The 18,844-nt window shown below is 47.4% G+C and overlaps 5 protein-coding genes across 5 annotated transcripts; 3 read left to right on the top strand and 2 right to left on the bottom strand.

Annotated features, from left to right (window-relative positions):
* Positions 1 to 802: 802 nt before the first annotated feature.
* On the top strand, positions 803 to 2,505 carry itr1_0 (Myo-inositol transporter; the record flags this gene model as incomplete). The annotated part of the gene is made up of 3 exons (XM_031148255.1): positions 803 to 983; positions 1,043 to 2,248; positions 2,300 to 2,505. 3 exons carry the CDS (start codon positions 803 to 805, stop codon positions 2,503 to 2,505), a joined length of 1,593 nt encoding a protein of 530 aa, XP_031007056.1.
* Positions 2,506 to 4,351: 1,846 nt separating this feature from the next.
* Positions 4,352 to 6,186, top strand: radE_1 (Efflux pump; the record flags this gene model as incomplete). The annotated part of the gene is made up of 3 exons (XM_031148254.1): positions 4,352 to 5,063; positions 5,116 to 5,205; positions 5,255 to 6,186. 3 exons carry the CDS (start codon positions 4,352 to 4,354, stop codon positions 6,184 to 6,186), a joined length of 1,734 nt encoding a protein of 577 aa, XP_031007057.1.
* Positions 6,187 to 7,457: 1,271 nt separating this feature from the next.
* On the bottom strand, positions 7,458 to 9,382 carry mug40 (DNA polymerase kappa; the record flags this gene model as incomplete). Its single annotated transcript, XM_031148253.1, has 2 exons — positions 7,458 to 9,197; positions 9,248 to 9,382. The coding sequence occupies 2 exons, from the start codon at positions 9,380 to 9,382 to the stop codon at positions 7,458 to 7,460; spliced, it is 1,875 nt and encodes a 624-aa protein (XP_031007030.1).
* Positions 9,383 to 9,620: 238 nt separating this feature from the next.
* mef1 (Elongation factor G, mitochondrial) lies at positions 9,621 to 12,260 on the top strand (the record flags this gene model as incomplete). Its single annotated transcript, XM_031148252.1, has 4 exons — positions 9,621 to 9,829; positions 9,953 to 10,064; positions 10,119 to 12,157; positions 12,206 to 12,260. 4 exons carry the CDS (start codon positions 9,621 to 9,623, stop codon positions 12,258 to 12,260), a joined length of 2,415 nt encoding a protein of 804 aa, XP_031007029.1.
* A 372-nt stretch (positions 12,261 to 12,632) lies between these two features.
* Positions 12,633 to 12,942, bottom strand: pmp3_1 (Plasma membrane proteolipid; the record flags this gene model as incomplete). The annotated part of the gene is made up of 2 exons (XM_031148251.1): positions 12,633 to 12,824; positions 12,925 to 12,942. The coding sequence occupies 2 exons, from the start codon at positions 12,940 to 12,942 to the stop codon at positions 12,633 to 12,635; spliced, it is 210 nt and encodes a 69-aa protein (XP_031007036.1).
* Between the last annotated feature and the right edge of the window lie 5,902 nt (positions 12,943 to 18,844).

The following is an 18,844-nucleotide window of genomic DNA, read 5'->3' as shown; positions in this document are numbered from 1 at the left end:
GAGCAGGAATAACAGGAATAGCAGCAGGATGAAGTTGGAAGTGGAAACTACCCAATGCGGGGCGGCTGGGGTAGTTATCTAGACTCGTGAACGCCAACCTGGGGAAACCCCCTTCAGCCCCCCGCACCAGCTGACTCGCATCCCACGGCAATCCTCCAAACCCCGACCTATAGGCGTCCACTTCTCCACGTTTTCTCCACATTCAGCGCTTCACACTGCCCGCCTCGGGTTTTGACTTTCCAATCACTGAATGGCAATTTGATGGACTTGCCGACATTCTTCATTCAATCATTCTTTCTTTCTTTACGAGTATTTGGGAGTCGATCCAATCCTTGTCGAAACACTCCTACTCGCTCGCTCTATACTTGCTCTACTCCGTACTTACCGCACTCTACGGTCCGTAGTCTGTACCTACTACCTACGTATCTTGAAGTCTGGGGTTCCCCGCAAAAATGAAACGCCACAAATTCCCGGACAAAGACCCATGCATAAACCTCCAGGAGCTCAGCTGACGACGCCGCAAAAGGTCTCGATGGCGGCAATTCCTCGTAGCCCAGCGCCTCCTTCTGATCTACATGGCCTGTATTCTCTACCTAACGGTCTTAGTAACCCGAACGAGGCGCTCGGCGACGGGCAAGGCTACTCTAAAAAGTCAATATAAGACCTCGTTGTTTCCTCCTTGTGTAAATTGAAAAGCATGCTCCAGCAGCCATCTTCCATCTCATAACATCTCATCATCATCCCTCTTCGACAATTGTCTCTTCTCCTCTCCTCCACATCATACTCCTGTCCATTATTCAACATGGGTTCCTTCACCGAGAAAGAAGACTCCAAGGCCGACGCCGCTCATATTGAGAAGGTATCGGCATCTTCCCTCGAAGATTCCGAGAATATCGACGACCTAGATAGCATCGAGCAAACGCAAGCCGGGAAATATGCCTGGCTGGTCGCTATCACCGCAGGTGTCGGTGGCTTTTTGTTTGGTAGGTACCATGTAGTAGGAGTTTCGGGTTATTATTTTTTTCGCTAACCTCGTATTCAGGTTATGACACTGGAATTATCTCGGCAGTCCTTGTTTACCTCAACGACGACCTCGGCAAAATCCTCAATTCGAGTGACAAAGAACTCATAACTTCAATCACCTCAGGAGGCGCATTTATTGGTGCCGTCGCCGCTGGACTCACCGCTGATAGATATGGCCGCAAGGGCGCAATTTACATGGGATGCGCCCTGTTCATAATTGGTGCCGTCCTTCAAGCTGCTGCTTATTCTCTTGCTCAAATGACTGTGGGACGACTCATTGTTGGCTTCGGAGTTGGTTCAGCGGCCATGATTGTCCCCCTGTATATCGCTGAAGTCGCACCCGCAAAATACCGTGGACGCATGATTGGTCTGGACAACATGTCAATCACTGGAGGGCAACTAATTTCTTATGGAATCGGCGCCGCTCTTGCAAATACTGCCCATGGCTGGAGAGCAATGGTAGCCCTCGGAGCTGTCCCTGCTATTATCCTCTGTTGCCTTCTTCCATTCTGCCCAGAATCACCTCGTCAGCTCGTTTACCACGACAAAGCCGATGAGGCCGCCATCGTCATCCAAAAGATTTTCCCGCATGGCACTCCAGACCAAGTCCGACAAAAAGTCACTCACATCACCCGGCATGTTGCAGAAGCGAAGGCGTACAGCGAAGGCAAGGGCAACTTCTGGCTTCTTAAACAGCTTTACGTGGTTCCTGGAAATCTTCGAGCCCTTATCGCTGCATGTGGACTCATGGCTATCAGTCAACTTGGAGGCTTCAACAGTCTGATGTACTACTCCTCAACAATTTTCGCTCTTGTGGGTTTCTCTGATCCAGTGGCCGTCGGAACAATTATCGCGGCAACTAACTTCTTCTTCACTTGGGTCAATCTGATGGTCGTTGATCGTTTTGGACGACGCCGCATTCTGTTGAGCACAATGTGGGGAATGGCTTTATTTTTGGTTATCGCCGCTGTTGCTTTCCACTGGATCCCAATCAACCACGATCTGTCGCTCAAGTCAAACAAAGTTGGATGGCCCGCAGATGTCGTACTTGCTAGCATGGTTATTTATGTTGCGTTTTATTCATCCGGTATGGGTAACACGGCATGGCTCTCATCCGAGTTCTTCCCTATGGAAGTCCGAGCCTACGGTACAATGATGCTCACCTGTTCATGCTGGGGTGCCAACATCATTGTAGCGTCAACATTCTTGACTCAAATGGAAAATAGTAAGAATCTCCGAATCCCGACCTACTAAACGTAATACTGACGAGAAGCAGCTACTCCCTCAGGAGCTTTTGGATTTTATGCCGCTATCTGTTTCTTTGGATGGATTGCAGTATACTTTTGCTACCCAGAGGTGAAAGGCATGACTCTCGAGGACATCAGAGAGATCTTCCAGCATGGATTCGGAGTCAAATACGCAAGAAAGTTGCAGAAGGAGGCGAGGCTCAGACGCAGGGCGGGCAATTCTGGCAGCGCTTAGACGTCGACATGCTAGGATAGTCATATGGACACTAACGTTTTGTAATGATTAACGAGCTCTGAACATGAATGGAGAATATACTTACTTGGTTTAACCCTAGAAGTCGAAATTAAGAGATGCCTTTGAAGACAGTGAGACCAGTTCCGCATAAAGAATGAGCTTTCCAGTTGAGCGATCATCGAGGTCGGAGATATGTACAGCAGATACGAGGAATACAAAATCTATCCAGTCGCTCTTGATTCTTGAATTGTCTTTCGATTTTCGGGCCAAAAGTTCGCCCATGTCAAGAGATGAACAACCCCCCCACCCCAGTGGGGAATTGGCAGCGGCCTAGAAGCTTCCATCCGGATCAAAGCTCCAGAAGATACTGCCAAAGAAGATAATACCAAGCTAACCACTGGGCCCAGATTGCGAATATCCAAAACATCAAGGTGAAAGCCTTGCGTTCTTGCCATCATCAGGCCCGTAGTAATAATAATCGAGGCCTCGTTGCACTCCCATAAGCTAGCGTTCTAGGATTGCTCGAGTCGCAAGATGCAGTATTCTGATGAGGTGGGAGAGGCAGGCCAGGATTGAAGTTGCTGCTGCCAAAGCAGAAGCCAGAAATCCTCAGGTGGTCGTCGATAGGCCCCCGAGGGAGGTAGACAGAGCATCGGAGTCTGAAGAAGATATGCATAGCGTGCCCTCAATTGCATCTACATAAGCAGTGCCACTCCACCTGCATCCTTTGTCGTGGAAATTCTTTCTGGCAAGAACATAGGTACCTAGCTATGTTATGCGAGCAGTAATGGCGTGTTTCTGCCCCTATTATTCGCATTATCTATCCTGCCCACTTACTCCTATAGACACAGTACAGCGTCTCGTCTTGATTCTGGCGCGATCCACTACTTCAATTCAATCAACGTGGAGAATGCCGCAACTAGCATCCGACAATCGATCGATGGAAGAGAGAGCAGATGCGCTGAGGGTTCATAGGAACGCGTAGTCTTTCACAATCGGGTTGGATGGATGAACTTGGTACTGTTGTTACTTTGTATTTCATGCCGGGTGCGAGTTTATGCCTTTAACTGCAAAACTGTTAGGTGGGCGCTCGACACGGGAGAATTGAAATATACTGGTCAGTAGTGTCTGTCCGTATTGTAGAAGTTTGTTTGCATTCACAACATTATTGGTCTTGCAAGACAGGGAAACGCGATAATTGTCAGGCGAAGGCCTTGAAGCTTTTGAGGATGCACTTCAAAACCGCCTGCCTGGCTTTGCGTTTTCTTCGTTCCGACCGCATCTATCCTGTATGATTCTCAGGCGCTCAAAAGAGTGCCAGACATACATAGATGCTGGAACTTCCGGCCCCTGTTCTAATTGGTGGACTTATTGATTTATGCAAGGCATCTCCATCCCGACTTGCATTATCCAGTCCCAAGGCTTAAAGCTAAAACCTATCAGCTTCCAAATGCGGGACAAACACCCGCAAGGTCGCATTTTGTGAGGTACTGGTACCACGTACGAGGATGTGCGGAGATAGTGGTCGCCCTGCCTCTGTGTGAGATTAGCCTCATTCACGAATTTCATGATGGGTTCAATTCATCAAGTCCATGCACCGATACTCGCACCTGTTCTCTGAGATATGGAGACTCGAGTTAGATATACGGAGTAGTGGCCTGCTTCTTAGTGTACCCCGGATCTGCATTTAGTTGCCACCGGTGTCGCGGATCTAGCCGTCCCGTAAGTTTGTTGTTTCTCCACACTAACCTGTTGTGTTTTTCTCTCCTCTTGACTATTTGCGATATACGACAGCGAGCCAAGTTAGACGCGATGGAGATCAATCAGCTAACTTGTAAACAGCAGGATGACTTCCTCGATGGAGGTCCCGAGTCCTGTGGCGCAAGATGCCCAGAGCTCTGCAAAACACAAACATTCCATATCCGACATCGAGAAAGAAATGCTTGCTACTTACGAGGGACACGATGCCGATATCCCTTCAAACGAAGGCTATGTACTAGACGCAGTCGGAGAATTGAAACGCGAGCAAGCGATTGCTACACAATACACTACATATCACAGCACAAGGAAATCCGGGGAAACGCCACCGAAAGATGGTGCAAGTGCAGAGATTGAAAAACAAAATGCGGATGCATCGGCGGAAGAATCAGATAATTTTAATATCGTCTGGTGGGACGGACCTGATGATCCACAGAACCCCATAAATTTCAGTTCGTGGTCGAAGGCTTTGAACATCGGCTTAGTGGCCTCGATCACTTTTGTTGCACCTCTAGCATCCTCAATGTTCGCCCCAGGAGTTCCGGCAGCCATGAAAGAGTTCAAGAACGACAACGTTGAGCTGGCGAGTTTCGTGGTTTCTGTTTACGTACTTGGTTTTGCTGTTGGCCCGATGTTTTTGGCTCCGCTGAGCGAAATTTACGGTCGGCTCCCTGTTTATTATACGTGTAATGTTGGATTTGTTGCCTTTACTGTTGCGTGTGCACTTTCTACTAATCTGAAAATGCTCATTGGGTTTCGATTTGTGGCTGGCTGTTTTGGGAGTGCCCCTTTGACGAATGGTATGTACCTCAGTTGTTGGCTGCATTAATGAGGAGCTAATAAAAACCCTAGGTGGGGGAAGTATTGCAGATCTTGTCAAACAAGAATATCGTGGAAGAGCAATGTCGTTTTTCGTATTAGGACCTATTGTCGGACCTGTCAGTACGTTGAAAGAGGCACCTCGAGTTTCGATCAAGGCTAACTTATGTAGTTGGTCCTGTTGCGGGTGGCTACCTCAGTGAAGCAAAAGGATGGCGATGGGTTTTCTGGGTTCTGGCCATGCTATCCGGAATCTGCACAGTACTCTGTTTCTTCTTCATGCGAGAAACATATGCTCCAACAATACTATCTAGGAAAACGGCACGCTTGCGAAAAGAGACTGGGAATCTCGAGCTTCGATCTAAGCTTGATATAGGACTGTCCACGAAAGACTTTTTTATCAGGTCCATCATTCGCCCAGCCAAGATGCTCGCATTTTCACCTATTGTGCTATCGACAAGTCTCTACGTTGGAGTTATTTACGGGTATCTGTATCTATTATTCACCACATTCACGCTCGTTTTCGAGCATGCTTATGGCTTCTCCTCAGGCTCCGTCGGCTTGACCTTTATGGGAATCGGCGTGGGATCAATCGGCGGACTCATATTCTTCGCTTTTGCGTCTGATAAAATCCTCAAACGCCAGACTGAGAAAGCAGACGTTGCTGCTGCCGCAAAAGGTGAGCAATCCGCTGGCATGAAGCCTGAATACCGCTTGCCGATGATGCTTCCTGGCTCGGTGCTTATACCAATTGGATTCTTGCTCTATGGCTGGACAGCAAACTATCACGTACATTGGATTGTTCCCATCGTCTCGACGAGTCTGATAGGGATTGGGACCATCGCTGTTTTTATGACTGTTACGGTGTATTTGGTTGATGCTTTTACGATTTATGCAGCGAGTGCTCTGGCTGTTAACTCGGTTGTTCGAAGTGTGATAGGCGCGGTATTGCCACTTGCTGGGCAGAAGATGTATCTGGCCTTGGGGCTAGGCTGGGGAAATAGTCTGTTGGCATTTGTGGCTATGGCTCTCTTGCCTGTTCCTATTGTTTTGATGAAATGGGGGGAGCGGCTTCGGAAGAAGTTTGAGTTAAAGAACTTGTAGATGTTTGTATTTAGAGCCAAATAGCAATATAGAGGGAATAAGATATATCTACAGATGTCTGCAGAAATATCCTCCTGAGCAACAAGCACTACAAGTACTCATTGACGATGACGATGCAGGGACCCATACACTAAGCCTCGTCAAGACTAGTTCCAAGCAACCAAATGCGGGGAGAGCTCAAGCTCAAGTAAACACCAGCTGCACATAAACAAAGGAAGACAAAACATCTCCAACATCAACTTTGACCACCACCCCCGTACAAGTATACAAACACACAAGCACAAATACAGACACCCAGACCTTCAAACTTAAAGACAAACATGGCATCCGAAGACCAAAACCGCAGCGCCGTCATCGACGAAACCCCCATCTCCCCCATCGCAGGAGCATCCCACGTCCGCCAAAACTCCCTCGAGAAGCATCTGCAGCAGCGTCCCGACCCGCAGGAGTTGAAAGACAGACACATCCTACTTGACACAAATGCTGCTCCGTACGTTCTCTCCCCAAATCCCCATTTCCATCCCATCCCAATACCAATACCAATCACATCAAACCACGCCACACCAAATCACATCACATCACCACACATTTCCAACATCAATCCTCTAAAAGAAGTAACAAAAGAAAGAACTAACACTTCCCCCTCCACAGAGCCCTCCAATCAACAGCCCTCGACCTCTCCCGCCAACGTGCAACCGACAGCCTGAAGAAATCCCTCTCTGCACGCCCACACCGCGAAGACCTCATCGAGCGCAACATCCTCGCGCCCTCCACAGCCGCGCCCGCTATCCAGGCCCATTCGCGCGAGCTGGAGAAGAACATGAAGGCCGATACGCTGAATGAGAAGATTGCGCATAGGCCGGCGCCTGAGGAGTTGGTTAAGGAGGGTATTTTGAAGGAGGATCCGACGAGTCTGGAGGGGAAGGGGACGCGAGTAAGAAGTATGAGGACGCTATGGAGGAGGAGTATGCTAAGAGGGAGGGCGGTGCGTAATTAAGAGATTAGTAGTTGGAGGGGGTTTTGGGATTCGAATTCGGTGTCTGGGATAGTGGAAAAATCGTGGATTGGGAGGCATTTTGATTGATGAATGCGATGATATTATACATACGAAACGATAACTGGAAACACAATCATTGGGATGGGATGCGTGGGGTTTTCTAGAACTTGCAGAATTGTATTGAAGTTTGACTCTCGGAAAATACATTTGTTCATTAATGGTATCCTCTAAACGCCTGTGGAAATGCTTGATGTCCCCAACTCCAGATATGATTTCATCCAAAACATAGCCGTCGTTGCTTTGGATCAGCCTTCCCAGTCCTATCCCTTCCTTTCTCACTCCCCAATTTGAATTTTTTAGCAGTAGGTGTAGGTTCCTGCTCCGAAGTCTCCTGGACCGCGTCTCTAATCGTTTGCCGCGAAAGACAATGATCAATATGCTCATTAAACTCCTTCTCACTCGCTGTCTGCGGTCTCATACATATAGGACAGTCCCACCACGGCTCTTCTGTTTCTTTTCTCGGCGTCGGGTTAGGCACAATCTCCTTACCATGATGTCTCCGCTTGTCAACCTCCTGGCTCAGACTTTCTAATTCATTGAACTCATCTTCTCGTTCTTGACGCTCAGCATCCTCGAAAAGCAGTTCATCTGGCCATTCCTCCCATTGCTCTTGATCAGACGATAGAGCGTCGATTCTTCGTTTCGATTTATCTGAGGGGCTAGACTCCCTTTCTGTGGAGGAATTAGGACGCTTTCTGAAGCCGAAGAAAGCCATGGTATCGGGCTTCTTCATGCTAACGAGATGCGTGCATCTCAATCCCATGAGTCGTAGTCTCATGCCGGGAAAGTCCTGTTCTAGTTTTGAGAGTATTGGCATAGAATATCTGTAAAGATCATCTGCTAAATGAATCGCTTTCGGCGGTATGACTTGGCGCGTGAAGACTTCGAATGTGTGCAGCTTGACTTTCAGGCACAACGTCCTGCCTTTGAATTGCGTCCGTAACATGTCTTTCTCTAACTCTTCGGCTGTAGCTCGTAGTTTATTACGAAGCTCCCCTGGATCCCCCATTTCCCCAAACGTGCTTTCAGTCCCGACGCTTTTCCGCTCATATTCTTCAGCTGGTTGGATTTTCGTCCGTCCTAAGCCAAGATAACATTGCATCAAGAATACAAATGCTTTCTCACCAAACAACTTCGACAAGTAATGTCGGTAAGCGTATATATCCCCACAAGTCTTGACACCCACAGCATCAAGCTCCCTCTCGAATACTCGCCCAATACCATTAACCTTCCTTGTAGGAAGGTCCCTCATAAATGCCATGACCGAGTTCCTATCACTCGGCAACTTGAACTGACCATTCGGCTTATTCTTATTCGAGCAAATCTTCGCCAATTTTGCATTCGCAGCAATACCAGCAGAAATCGTAATCTTGGTCTTCTCCTCGACCTCTCGTCTCAACTGTTGCACAGCTTCTTCGGGACCAATATCATTCGTCTCGCAATATTCCGTAATATTGAGATACGCCTCGTCGATACTCGCACTCTCAAACCGCGGATCATACTCTACAATGATCTCCCGTACCTCCTGCGCTTTCGCTGTGTATTTATCAAAATTCAACGGTAACTGAATGAGCTGCGGACACAGCTTCTTCGCCACGAACCCCGCCATCCCACTTCGACACCCAAATTTCCTGGCATGGTAATTGCACGTTGTAAGAACCCCAACCCCAACCGAGAATGGGACTTCCTTCAGCTCCGGGCGATCGAGCTCTTCCACTGCCGCGTAGAAGGCATCGCAATCAATATGCACCACAACTTGCGACAAGTCTCTAGTAAGCTCGAGCTCAGCTATGTAATCGTCTGCTCTTCGGCGGTCACTAGCTAGGTCTAACCTCTCGAGTTGTGCCTTCTTGGTGAGGATTCGCTCGATCTTTTGAGTCAGGTTCTTGTCTCGGGCTTCTTCGTTGTTGAAGTATTTGGAGCCTTTGGAGGCGTTGTATATGATTTCTGAGACCTAGGCAGTATAAGTGAGAGCGCCTTATGTTGATCAAAGGAGCTACCTACCTTTGACTGGTCCACATTATCTTGCCCGGACTTTGTCAAGGAGGGTCCGAGGAGAGAATATTTGAGCGTGTCATGCTCGTTGATAATCTTTGCTTCTGGTCCATCTTTTGGTTCCGCTGGAGGCTCGTCTGTCATCTCGAAGTCGCGCAAATGAGGTCTCTGTATATTCGTAGCTTCGTGTCCATTTGATGAGCCGCGCGGGGGTTTTTTACGGATCTCTTAATAGTGTTGATGCTGAGTACAAAGTTGGGCAGACGCGTGCAAAAGCATACACGCCATCACGTGCGAAACGGAGAAAATTATAGCCGTGATCCAGAAAAATGTTTGAGTCGAGACGATCTGTTTCCAAACCCCATCAATTGTACCAACAACCATGAGGATGCATAGAGCTGTCCGAGCTGCAGCTTCGGCAGAAGCATCAATTGGTTCTATCAGAAGTTCCGCATCAAGACCCAGGTTTCTCTGCTTAAATGCATCGAGTAGGGGGCTTGCGCCTGGAGGAGGTATAGGGGCAAGAGGGAAAGGAGCTCAGAGATACTTTTCGGAAACGAGATGTATAAGAGCTGGTGTTGCAGAAGCTGTGTAAGTATCTAGTCGGTCTCCAGATGTATTCACTAGCAGCAGATTCCGGAAGCTTCGTGAAAATGGCAGAGTTGCTTTTGGCGCATGGCGTGTTAGGAACAAGAAGCTGATTTGATGTTACAGTTTAAAACAAGCAGCAGCCGATCCCTCCGCTCTCACCCAAGAGAAGATTATAGAGAATTTGGATAGTACAGAAAAAGAACGGTTAAACCGAATTAGAAACATTGGTATTGCTGTACGTAGACACCAGTTCCTGGAAGGAAACACTAGCTAATCGTTCTACTTGCAGGCACATATCGACAGTGGTAAAACAACAGCAACCGAACGAGTCCTTTTTTACACCGGTCGCATCAATGCCATACACGAAGTCAGAGGCAAAGATGCCGTCGGAGCCAAGATGGATTCTATGGAGCTGGAGAGAGAGAAGGGAATCACAATTCAATCTGCAGCGACATTCTGTGATTGGCTGAAAGTTGAAGACGGCAAGGAGGAGAAATACCACATCAATTTGATTGATACACCTGGACATATTGACTTTACAATCGAGGTGGAAAGAGCTCTCCGAGTTTTGGATGGCGCGGTCATGATTCTCTGTGCCGTCAGTGGTGTTCAAAGTCAGACGATTACTGTGGATAGGCAGATGCGAAGATACAATATTCCCCGAATCAGCTTCGTCAACAAGATGGACCGAATGGGTGCGAACCCTTTTAAGGCAGTCGAGCAAATCAACCAAAAACTTCGGATCCCAGCCGCAGCTCTACAGGTGCCCATTGGATCCGAGGACACCTTCAAGGGTGTGGTGGATTTAATCAACATGAAAGCTATCTACAACGAAGGTCCAAGAGGTGAAACGATGCGAGTTACCGACGAGATTCCTGCGGACCTCAAAGATGTAGTGGAGGAGAGGAGAGCAATGATGATCGAAACTCTTGCTGATGTCGATGACGAGATTGCGGAAATCTTTCTGGATGAGAAGACTCCCACCCCATTACAAATCAAGGCCGCGGTTCGACGAGCAACAATCGCACTGAAGTTCACACCCGTCTTGATGGGAAGTGCGCTAGCAGATAAGTCTGTTCAACCTATGTTGGATGCCGTCTGTGACTATCTCCCAAATCCTGCAGAGGTTGAAAATTTGGCTCTAGACAAGCTAAAGGATGAAAAACCAGTTAAACTCGTTTCCTACGGTTCTCTGCCATTCGTTGGCTTGGCATTCAAGCTTGAAGAAAGCAATTATGGTCAATTGACCTACATTCGGGTCTACCAAGGGACTTTGAAGAAAGGAATGAACGTCTTCAACGCCAGAACAGACAAGAAAGTCAAGATCCCCCGAATTGTACGAATGCACTCGAACGAGATGGAAGAAGTTCCGGAAATCGGTGCTGGAGAAATTTGCGCGGTGTTCGGTGTTGATTGTGCATCCGGAGATACCTTCACTGATGGTGGCCTCCCATATTCGATGTCATCCATGTTCGTACCAGATCCCGTCATCTCTTTATCGATCAAGCCAAAGCAGTCGAAAGACTCTTCGAACTTCTCCAAGGCTATGGCTCGTTTCCAGCGCGAAGACCCTACGTTTCGCGTGCATGTCGATTCCGAGAGTCAAGAAACAATTATCTCGGGAATGGGTGAGCTGCATCTCGATATTTACGTCGAGCGAATGCGTCGTGAATATAAGGTCGAAGTTGAGACCGGTAAGCCTCAAGTCGCCTACAGAGAAACAATTACCGAAAGTGTCAAATTCGACCACACACTCAAGAAGCAAACTGGAGGTGCAGGAGATTTCGCCCGTGTCGTAGGATATATGGAGCCCATCGAACCTGGTCCAAACGGCTACAGCAGCTCCAAATTCAGACAAGAAGTCACGGGAGGTTCTATTTCCGAAAAATACTTATTCGCATGCGAGAAAGGTTTCCTCGCATCTTGCGAAAAGGGCCCACTTATCGGCCACCCTGTTCTTGGTACCACTATGGTCGTCAACGATGGTGCTACTCACATGACTGATTCGTCCGAAATGGCATTCAAGATTTCGACTCAACAGGCGTTCCGAAAGGCGTTCAAAGAAGCCAAACCCCAGGTCTTGGAGCCGTTGATGAAGACTACCATCACGGCACCTAATGAATTCCAGGGGAATATTGTGGGGCTGCTGAATAAGCGGAATGCAATTATCAATGATACGGAGATTGGACCGGAAGACTTTACGCTCTTGGCTGATTGTAGTTTGAATGCCATGTTTGGCTTTAGCTCTCAGTTGAGAGCTGCGACGCAAGGAAAGGGCGAGTTTGGAATGGAGTTCAGTCATTACAGTCCGGCGCCAGGTCAATTGCAGTAAGTCTCCCTCACGCTATGCCTATTCACGTACTGACACCTGCTTAGAAAGGAACTTATTGGGATATACGAGAAGGCGCAAACGGATAGACATAAGAAGTGAGGTTGCTTTTGCAGCTTCGATCTTGGTGTGTCAATAGACTTCTTTTGTTGCATTGTACGGCTTGGAATGCAGTGTAGAGTGTAAGATCTTACCTGTCATCTGGTGCGTGGAACCGGGGACTAAAATAATGGCGCAAGATGTAACATATTGTATCATATGACAACGAAACAGTTCTCAACTCTTCTGAATTACCTTTCTATGAATACCATCGTGAAGTTGCTTCTTTGCTACGACCAAATGGCCCTAGAGTCCAGTCTCCAGCCTCCACCACAATCTTTTCCATACCCTCGCTCCCCGCCCACTATCCCACCTCCTATCTCTACTGATAATCGTACTTCGCCTCATCATTCTGGCTAATAACCCACCATGCATCTAACATTCCCATTCATTAGCCACCCATCCCCCTTTATCCATAGATATAAGCTCGAACTCACGAAGAACCCCAGGCAGCCACCCCAGCATACACAGCAGCAGATTAATCAGCAAGTCGCAGCCGCATCCCGTCTTTATCAAGATGGGCAAGAAGGGCAAGAATATGGCTAGGATGTAGAGACATACGTCTGCCTGTGTGTAGGGTGGTGTGTCAATTTGTGTCCGTTATTGTATGTAATTTTGGAAGCTCGGAGGAGATGGAGTTGAAGATGGTACAGGAAGAGATACCTACGTTGGATGATGCAGCCATTTATGGATTCTGTTTTTGCTTTTGTTCTTTGGGAAAAGTTGGGAAATGGTAGAGACCCGGCGGCTGTATATATTTGTGTTGGATTTGTTTGTGTCAAGATCTCGGAATTCTATGTATGATGTCCAAGATACCATGTCGTATCTAAATCTTGGCAAAGGAGGGAAGCTATTAACAGTCTACTTGTAATAACCAGCTCATTTGTGACGTACTGGTACTCTACGTATTGTCTGGTGTACTAGAAAGGACCCACTTAGCCGGACACTGTAGCAAGCGAGCCCCTTTTCTCATCCCCATAAACAGCTCTTAAAACCAATCATATCAAGCAAATATGCTTTTGGAAGCCATTGATTTATTGTCTATCGCAACATGATTTATGCTAAGCTTTCACAGAAATGCCTCCCTTCGTTCCGTCCAGTAAAGTAAATGTCGCATGTCTTCATTCAAGTTGTGTGCTCCCATAGCAATCAATCAATGTCCAACGCTTTTTTATAAAATACATACATGCAATAGTAAACCCTCGCACTTAGCATCAGAACTAAAGCTCTACTTCCTTCGACTGGGAATCAAAATTTCCCTCGGTGATCGTATCGAGATGCTCAACATCGCTCTGCACGCAGCGTCTCGGGGAAGGCGACGCAGCGGGCGGTGCATTACAATTACTTGACACTAGTCTAGTCAATGGCGGCAAAGAAGACCGTCCTGGACTGCAGCTGTACCGATCGCTGACGGAGGGTGCTGGCGAAGAACATGCACTTCTTCCAGGACTGCGGGCCCGAACGGGTCGAAGGAACGCTCCGGGTGGGGGTGTCAAGGCCGGTGTGCTGCTCCGAGGACTGCGAACGTTAACGTCGCTTCGAGACTCGCGAGAGCTGGCCTGTGAGCTGGGGGTCGGAGTGTCGTATGAATTGTGAGAGAAACCAGCTCCGGGGAAATCGAGTGGGGTTCGCCCGCATATGATGCAGCTGTACTCGTGGTAATGGAGATCTGAAGTGTGGCGGCGGAGGTAGTGAGACCTTCCTCGACCCTCATCTTCTGGAGGGAAAGAACTGTCTATGGTAGGAGCATCGCTAGTTGCGTAAGGGAAGCGCCAGGATAAGTTGGGGTTTAGGTTATGGTCAAGACTTGATGGCTGCAGCTGAGGTGATTCGGTACGAAAAGGTGAGAGAATCAGAGAGCTTGAATCGGGTACTGCTTCTCCGAGATCTCTCGAGAAATCAATCGGAAATTCTTGACCTAGGTCATGTCTACTGTGTTCATGGGTCCAGCTTGAAGTAACCTCTTGAGCAGCAAGCTTTCCTGGACATCCTGGACATCTTTTCAGGTGCTCCATGGCAAGTCCGAACACGCAGTCTGTGGAAGCAATCTCGCCATCACCATCGGTAGCGCTTGCCATGTCATAGTAAGCCTGCTCCATATAACCCGTGATGAACTCCTTGTGCTGCTCCAAAGCACTGATGTCTTCACTCAAAGCCGCTTCTACTTCATCCTGTGAGAGCTCTTCGCTTGGAATTTCCGGAGTGCTTGAATATCCTGCGGATGCTCTCTGTCGGTACTTCTCGAGTTCTTTCTTAGCGATAGAGATTTGATCGAAAGTAAACCAGCAGTCTGTACATGTGCGAAGATGGCCAAGTGCAAAGGTCATCTCGGCCCCCAATTTCCAAATTTTCTCATCCGTTTCAAGGTCGTCTTCCTCATCATCTTCGGAAAAAGCGGATTGCGACAAAAGAGTCCTCCTGTCGGATTGTTGGCTTCTAGAACTTGCCGGTCGCTTAGACATCTCGATTTGGGTCGTCTCTTGAGAGTGGGGCACCTCTTGCATTCTGTTCTCAGGTGTGGCTCCCGTGGGAGTAGCTTTTTGATGTGTTTCGGCAGGCCGTGAACAACCGCGACAAGTCCGAATATGTTCGTCTGCTCGTGCAAACAAAGGATCCATCTCCACCCCCACAGACTTTTCGGATCCACCAGACGTCAGCAAAGGAGCATTCTCTCGCAACGCTGTCCTCACAGCAGCATCTGCAATATCTTCTCTACGAATGGCGCCGTGAAGTTTTCCAGCAACGCCCCAGGCTTTGAAGGCAGTCTCGATCACCTCTTTCTCCTCTTCCGGTGTGAGTACGCCATTGTGAAGCTTTCTGTTATCTTCATGGTAATGCGTTGGTTCTGATTGGTCGTCGTCTGCTCGATACGGATGCGGACGGTCAAACATGATACTTTCGATCGACGTTCTAGAACCTGGTCGAGAAGTTCCATCGCCAGTCATTATACAGCTGGAGTCTGTGCCGAGTTTGCGAAAGATTTGGGCTAGATCTTCCGAGTCTATTAAAACTGTGGATCCCGAACACTCAGATGATGGAACAGTACTTGGCCCATCTGTAGCTGACTCCATAGCTTGAGATGTTGCGGTAGTCATGGCTGAAGAGGACGAAGCAACGGTTTGGGTTGGATCGTGCGAGGCGAATTCAGATAGTCGATGAGAATAATTCGGGCATTGTCTCAACGGCGTGTTGAGTGGTGAGGGCGGTGGAGGTGGTGGAGTAATCATTTGGAAGAGGGGGGTAGTTGATGGCTGTGAGATTGTACGGCAGAAGTCACCTAGGTATACCGAAGCTACTTTTTTATTTTAGCAGATACTTGGAATCTTGGAATGTGGGGGAAAGAAGAGATTCAAGAAACTGACCAGTCTAGATGTCTTTATCAGTGAGTTTCAGAGACGTTTGTGAATCAAAGGCCTGTGAATCATTATGGTGCCGCTTTGCGCTAGCAGTCCATTCACAGGATTCTCAATCATGACATTAATAAAAGTATTATTAAAAGACGTGCTGGGTATTTTCGGCTTCTAACGGAAGTGTACTTATGATCAAGCAACTTTGAGTTATGTCTACCTCGTGATACAGCCCATCAATTCAAATTAGAAGCAACTTTTTGATATTGCTTAGAAATATCTTGAATCTCCTTTGTGGAACATGAGTCAACATGACGGATGAGCCTTGCGTGTTTTGTTTTGCTGTACACGAATGAGTTATTGAGGTGGCATAGGGGTACAATGATGGTAAGGTAAACAGCTTTGAAGGAAAATGTTTGTCTCCCCCTTCCAATACATTTATCGAAACTCGTTTGTCTAGAAATTATAAATCTCAACAAATTATTAGACTATTGGATCTCGAAGTACTATATAATGAATGCGTAGCAGTTAGTATAGTGGTACGAGAAACAAATGAAATGGAAGACAATCAAGACAAATACGTAGTCGTAGACGATCCTGACGACCTGAATCCGATTTTCAGGAGCGATGGAAGAATCCAGTAGGATAGAACCATACTGAAAGGAAATCCCTACAATCTGATCCTCAAAATTACTCTCGACGTCGGACTGAACCCTTGTCTCGTATCATGCTGTGGATTCTGTATGGGGTATCTGATGGCGCGCTTCTAGTGAAGTAGTATAAGGGTTCCCTAGAGGCCCTAGCCCGAGAAACTAGCTTGAAGTCAGCAAATGTCAGATCTTCAACAAGACTAAAATCGTGGAGGCCATAGAGCTCCGGCGCGGTAGACAAAACACCTATCCCCAAGCTCCTGACTTCGCGTACAATAGCACTCTCGGGTACAGCTTGAGCCCGTGGAAACAATCGGTGGAGAGGTTCTCTCAACCCAAAAAAACAAACGCAGATTCTAAGTTGGGGGCAGGTCAACCCTAAGCATCAAGCTCTAATCTCTCAGCGTCCAATTCGGCGTGACGCTATCTATGCCTGAGCTCTTCCACACTAGCGCCTTGACCAACATGACTATGCTCGTTGCAAATGCTATGGATGCTTCCCACAAGGGTACTCTGCTGCAGACGACGGATTATCTTTTAAAACCTAGAGGCACCCAGGACACAGCTAATAACCAACTGGGACTTGGAGTTTGCAAAGACGGCGGATGAAATTCCTCAATCCAGGCTCTTTCCCTTGCCGTCCCATCAAAAGTTCTCGAACAGGGTTCTTAAGTCTTCTTAACCGGCTCATAGGCAGGTCAGTTTTCTTATATCTCATCAACACCCAAGAGTGACACAGGTACACTGTTTAGCAATGCGACTTGACGAAGTCAAAAAACCGAGTCACGTCTGAGTAATTATTGATAAGGTTATCGAGTACGTCGTCGACCTTTCAACTATCAACCTCGACCTCTCAGACTTGCAATTTACATCCCTGATGGAACACCTGGACGTCATCATCAACCACGGCAAGTCTCTTAAAAGATGACTGCGAAGGCGAGGTTGGAAGGCTCTTACGAAGAATTAATGAAATAAAAAAGCAAACCCCTCAGAGATCTACAAACTGCCGACTTATTCCCTCCTTGATCTCAAAAAATGATGTATCAACGTCGTGTATTGAGTCGATCAGTATGACATCCTTTTCCTCCTCCAGAGGTTCTTCAATATCTGCTATCTTGTCTCCCATAATCCTCTTAGCCAATTCAGGCTCTTCGGCTCCTAAAGTCCTCCCAGAAAGTGTCTCTGTCGTGATATGCATAATCACAAAAATTGTCTTGATCGAGTGCGCTAGCATAACATCCCGAATGGCATCTCGAGCTGGCTTGCGCATCGCATTGCAAGTGATGACCGCCGTGCAATTATTCTCCAGCCTCTTGTCAATTTCGACCTCTGATTCTCCGTCAGATTCGTTTCCATTAGACAAGAAGCCAGCTCTTCGCATCTTGGAAACCCAAATTCGCCCAAAGACTTCGCTATAATTGAAACCTTCTTGCCTGAGACTGAGCTCCAAAGGTTGCTGATACGTGAATCATTTGGGCCTTCTGCCATGGACAGCTCAATGCTTGTGATAGAGAGACTGCGAGAGTCTCTTTTCCAGTTACATGAGTTCCGGATAAAAGCACAACGTAGGAGGAGGGTTTAGGCTCTTGGGGTGATTCCGACATTCTTAAGTCAAGGCTGGTCAGCCAGGTGCTGAACCTGGGCTGGACTGATTAGATGGTTAAGCGGAGACCTTTGAGATAAATTCGCAATTTCATATACAGAGAGAGTTTGTCGGGATGTATTCGCATGTATAGTCGTGTGACCTTAGCGCGGATGACTAAGCTACGCAGGCATCACCTCTTCGCTCTGCTTCCCACACTTAGACTTAGACACCTAGAAACCAAACCACCAAACAGAGCGAAGGCAATACAAGACAAGTTACTAGGCCAGCAAAGTGCACTATGTGATACCAACAGGGTTGAAATTGATGATAGATGTTCTTAAGCATCTGCCAATATAGATTCATAGAGGATGTCTGACAGTATGTTGTACGTTACATGATTGATGCTAATTTGCTTACAGATCTGTCTTCAAGCTTGGAGACATCGACATCTCCTTAATTCAACCACATCAAAAGTGCTCTTGACATTTTATTGTTTTGGTGCTAAGTTGCTATTTCCATGTACAGGAATAATGTCTCATCGTCAAGTTGATGCTAAATCTATCCCATAGGTACTTTTCTTTTTCAAATTTACCAGTCGTTCTTGATAAGATGTTCTGTCATGTTCCTTTAAATCACAATTCATCATTTGCTAAGCCAGAACCCTGGACATAGTAGAGTATTGAATATCTACGCTGCCATATTTGCTCTTCTTTTCAATTGTCTCGACTCTCATCGTCCTTCATATCTCTTACTCTACCTATCCTGTGCCCAAATACCACCCTGAGCTCTCTCCAATTCTCTATCGTTCGTCTCCTTACTCCCAGGCCACCCCACACCTCCCTCGTACTCACACCACATCATCCAAATCTGAACACTCTGGCTCAGGGCAAACGCCATTTCTCGCTCTCTCTTCCTTTCTAATGTGTAGTAGGCCTTCAACTCGTTCATGTAATCCTCCTGGTGCGTCCGCGTAATATAAGTCTTATCGCCTTGATCACTCTTACG

The sequence above is a fragment of the Lachnellula hyalina genome, assembly GCF_007821495.1.
Source record: "Lachnellula hyalina strain CBS 185.66 chromosome Unknown contig00034, whole genome shotgun sequence".
NCBI lineage: Eukaryota > Fungi > Ascomycota > Leotiomycetes > Helotiales > Lachnaceae > Lachnellula > Lachnellula hyalina.
Note: the sequence above shows the minus strand (reverse complement) of the source record. Positions and strands in the feature narration are given on the sequence as shown.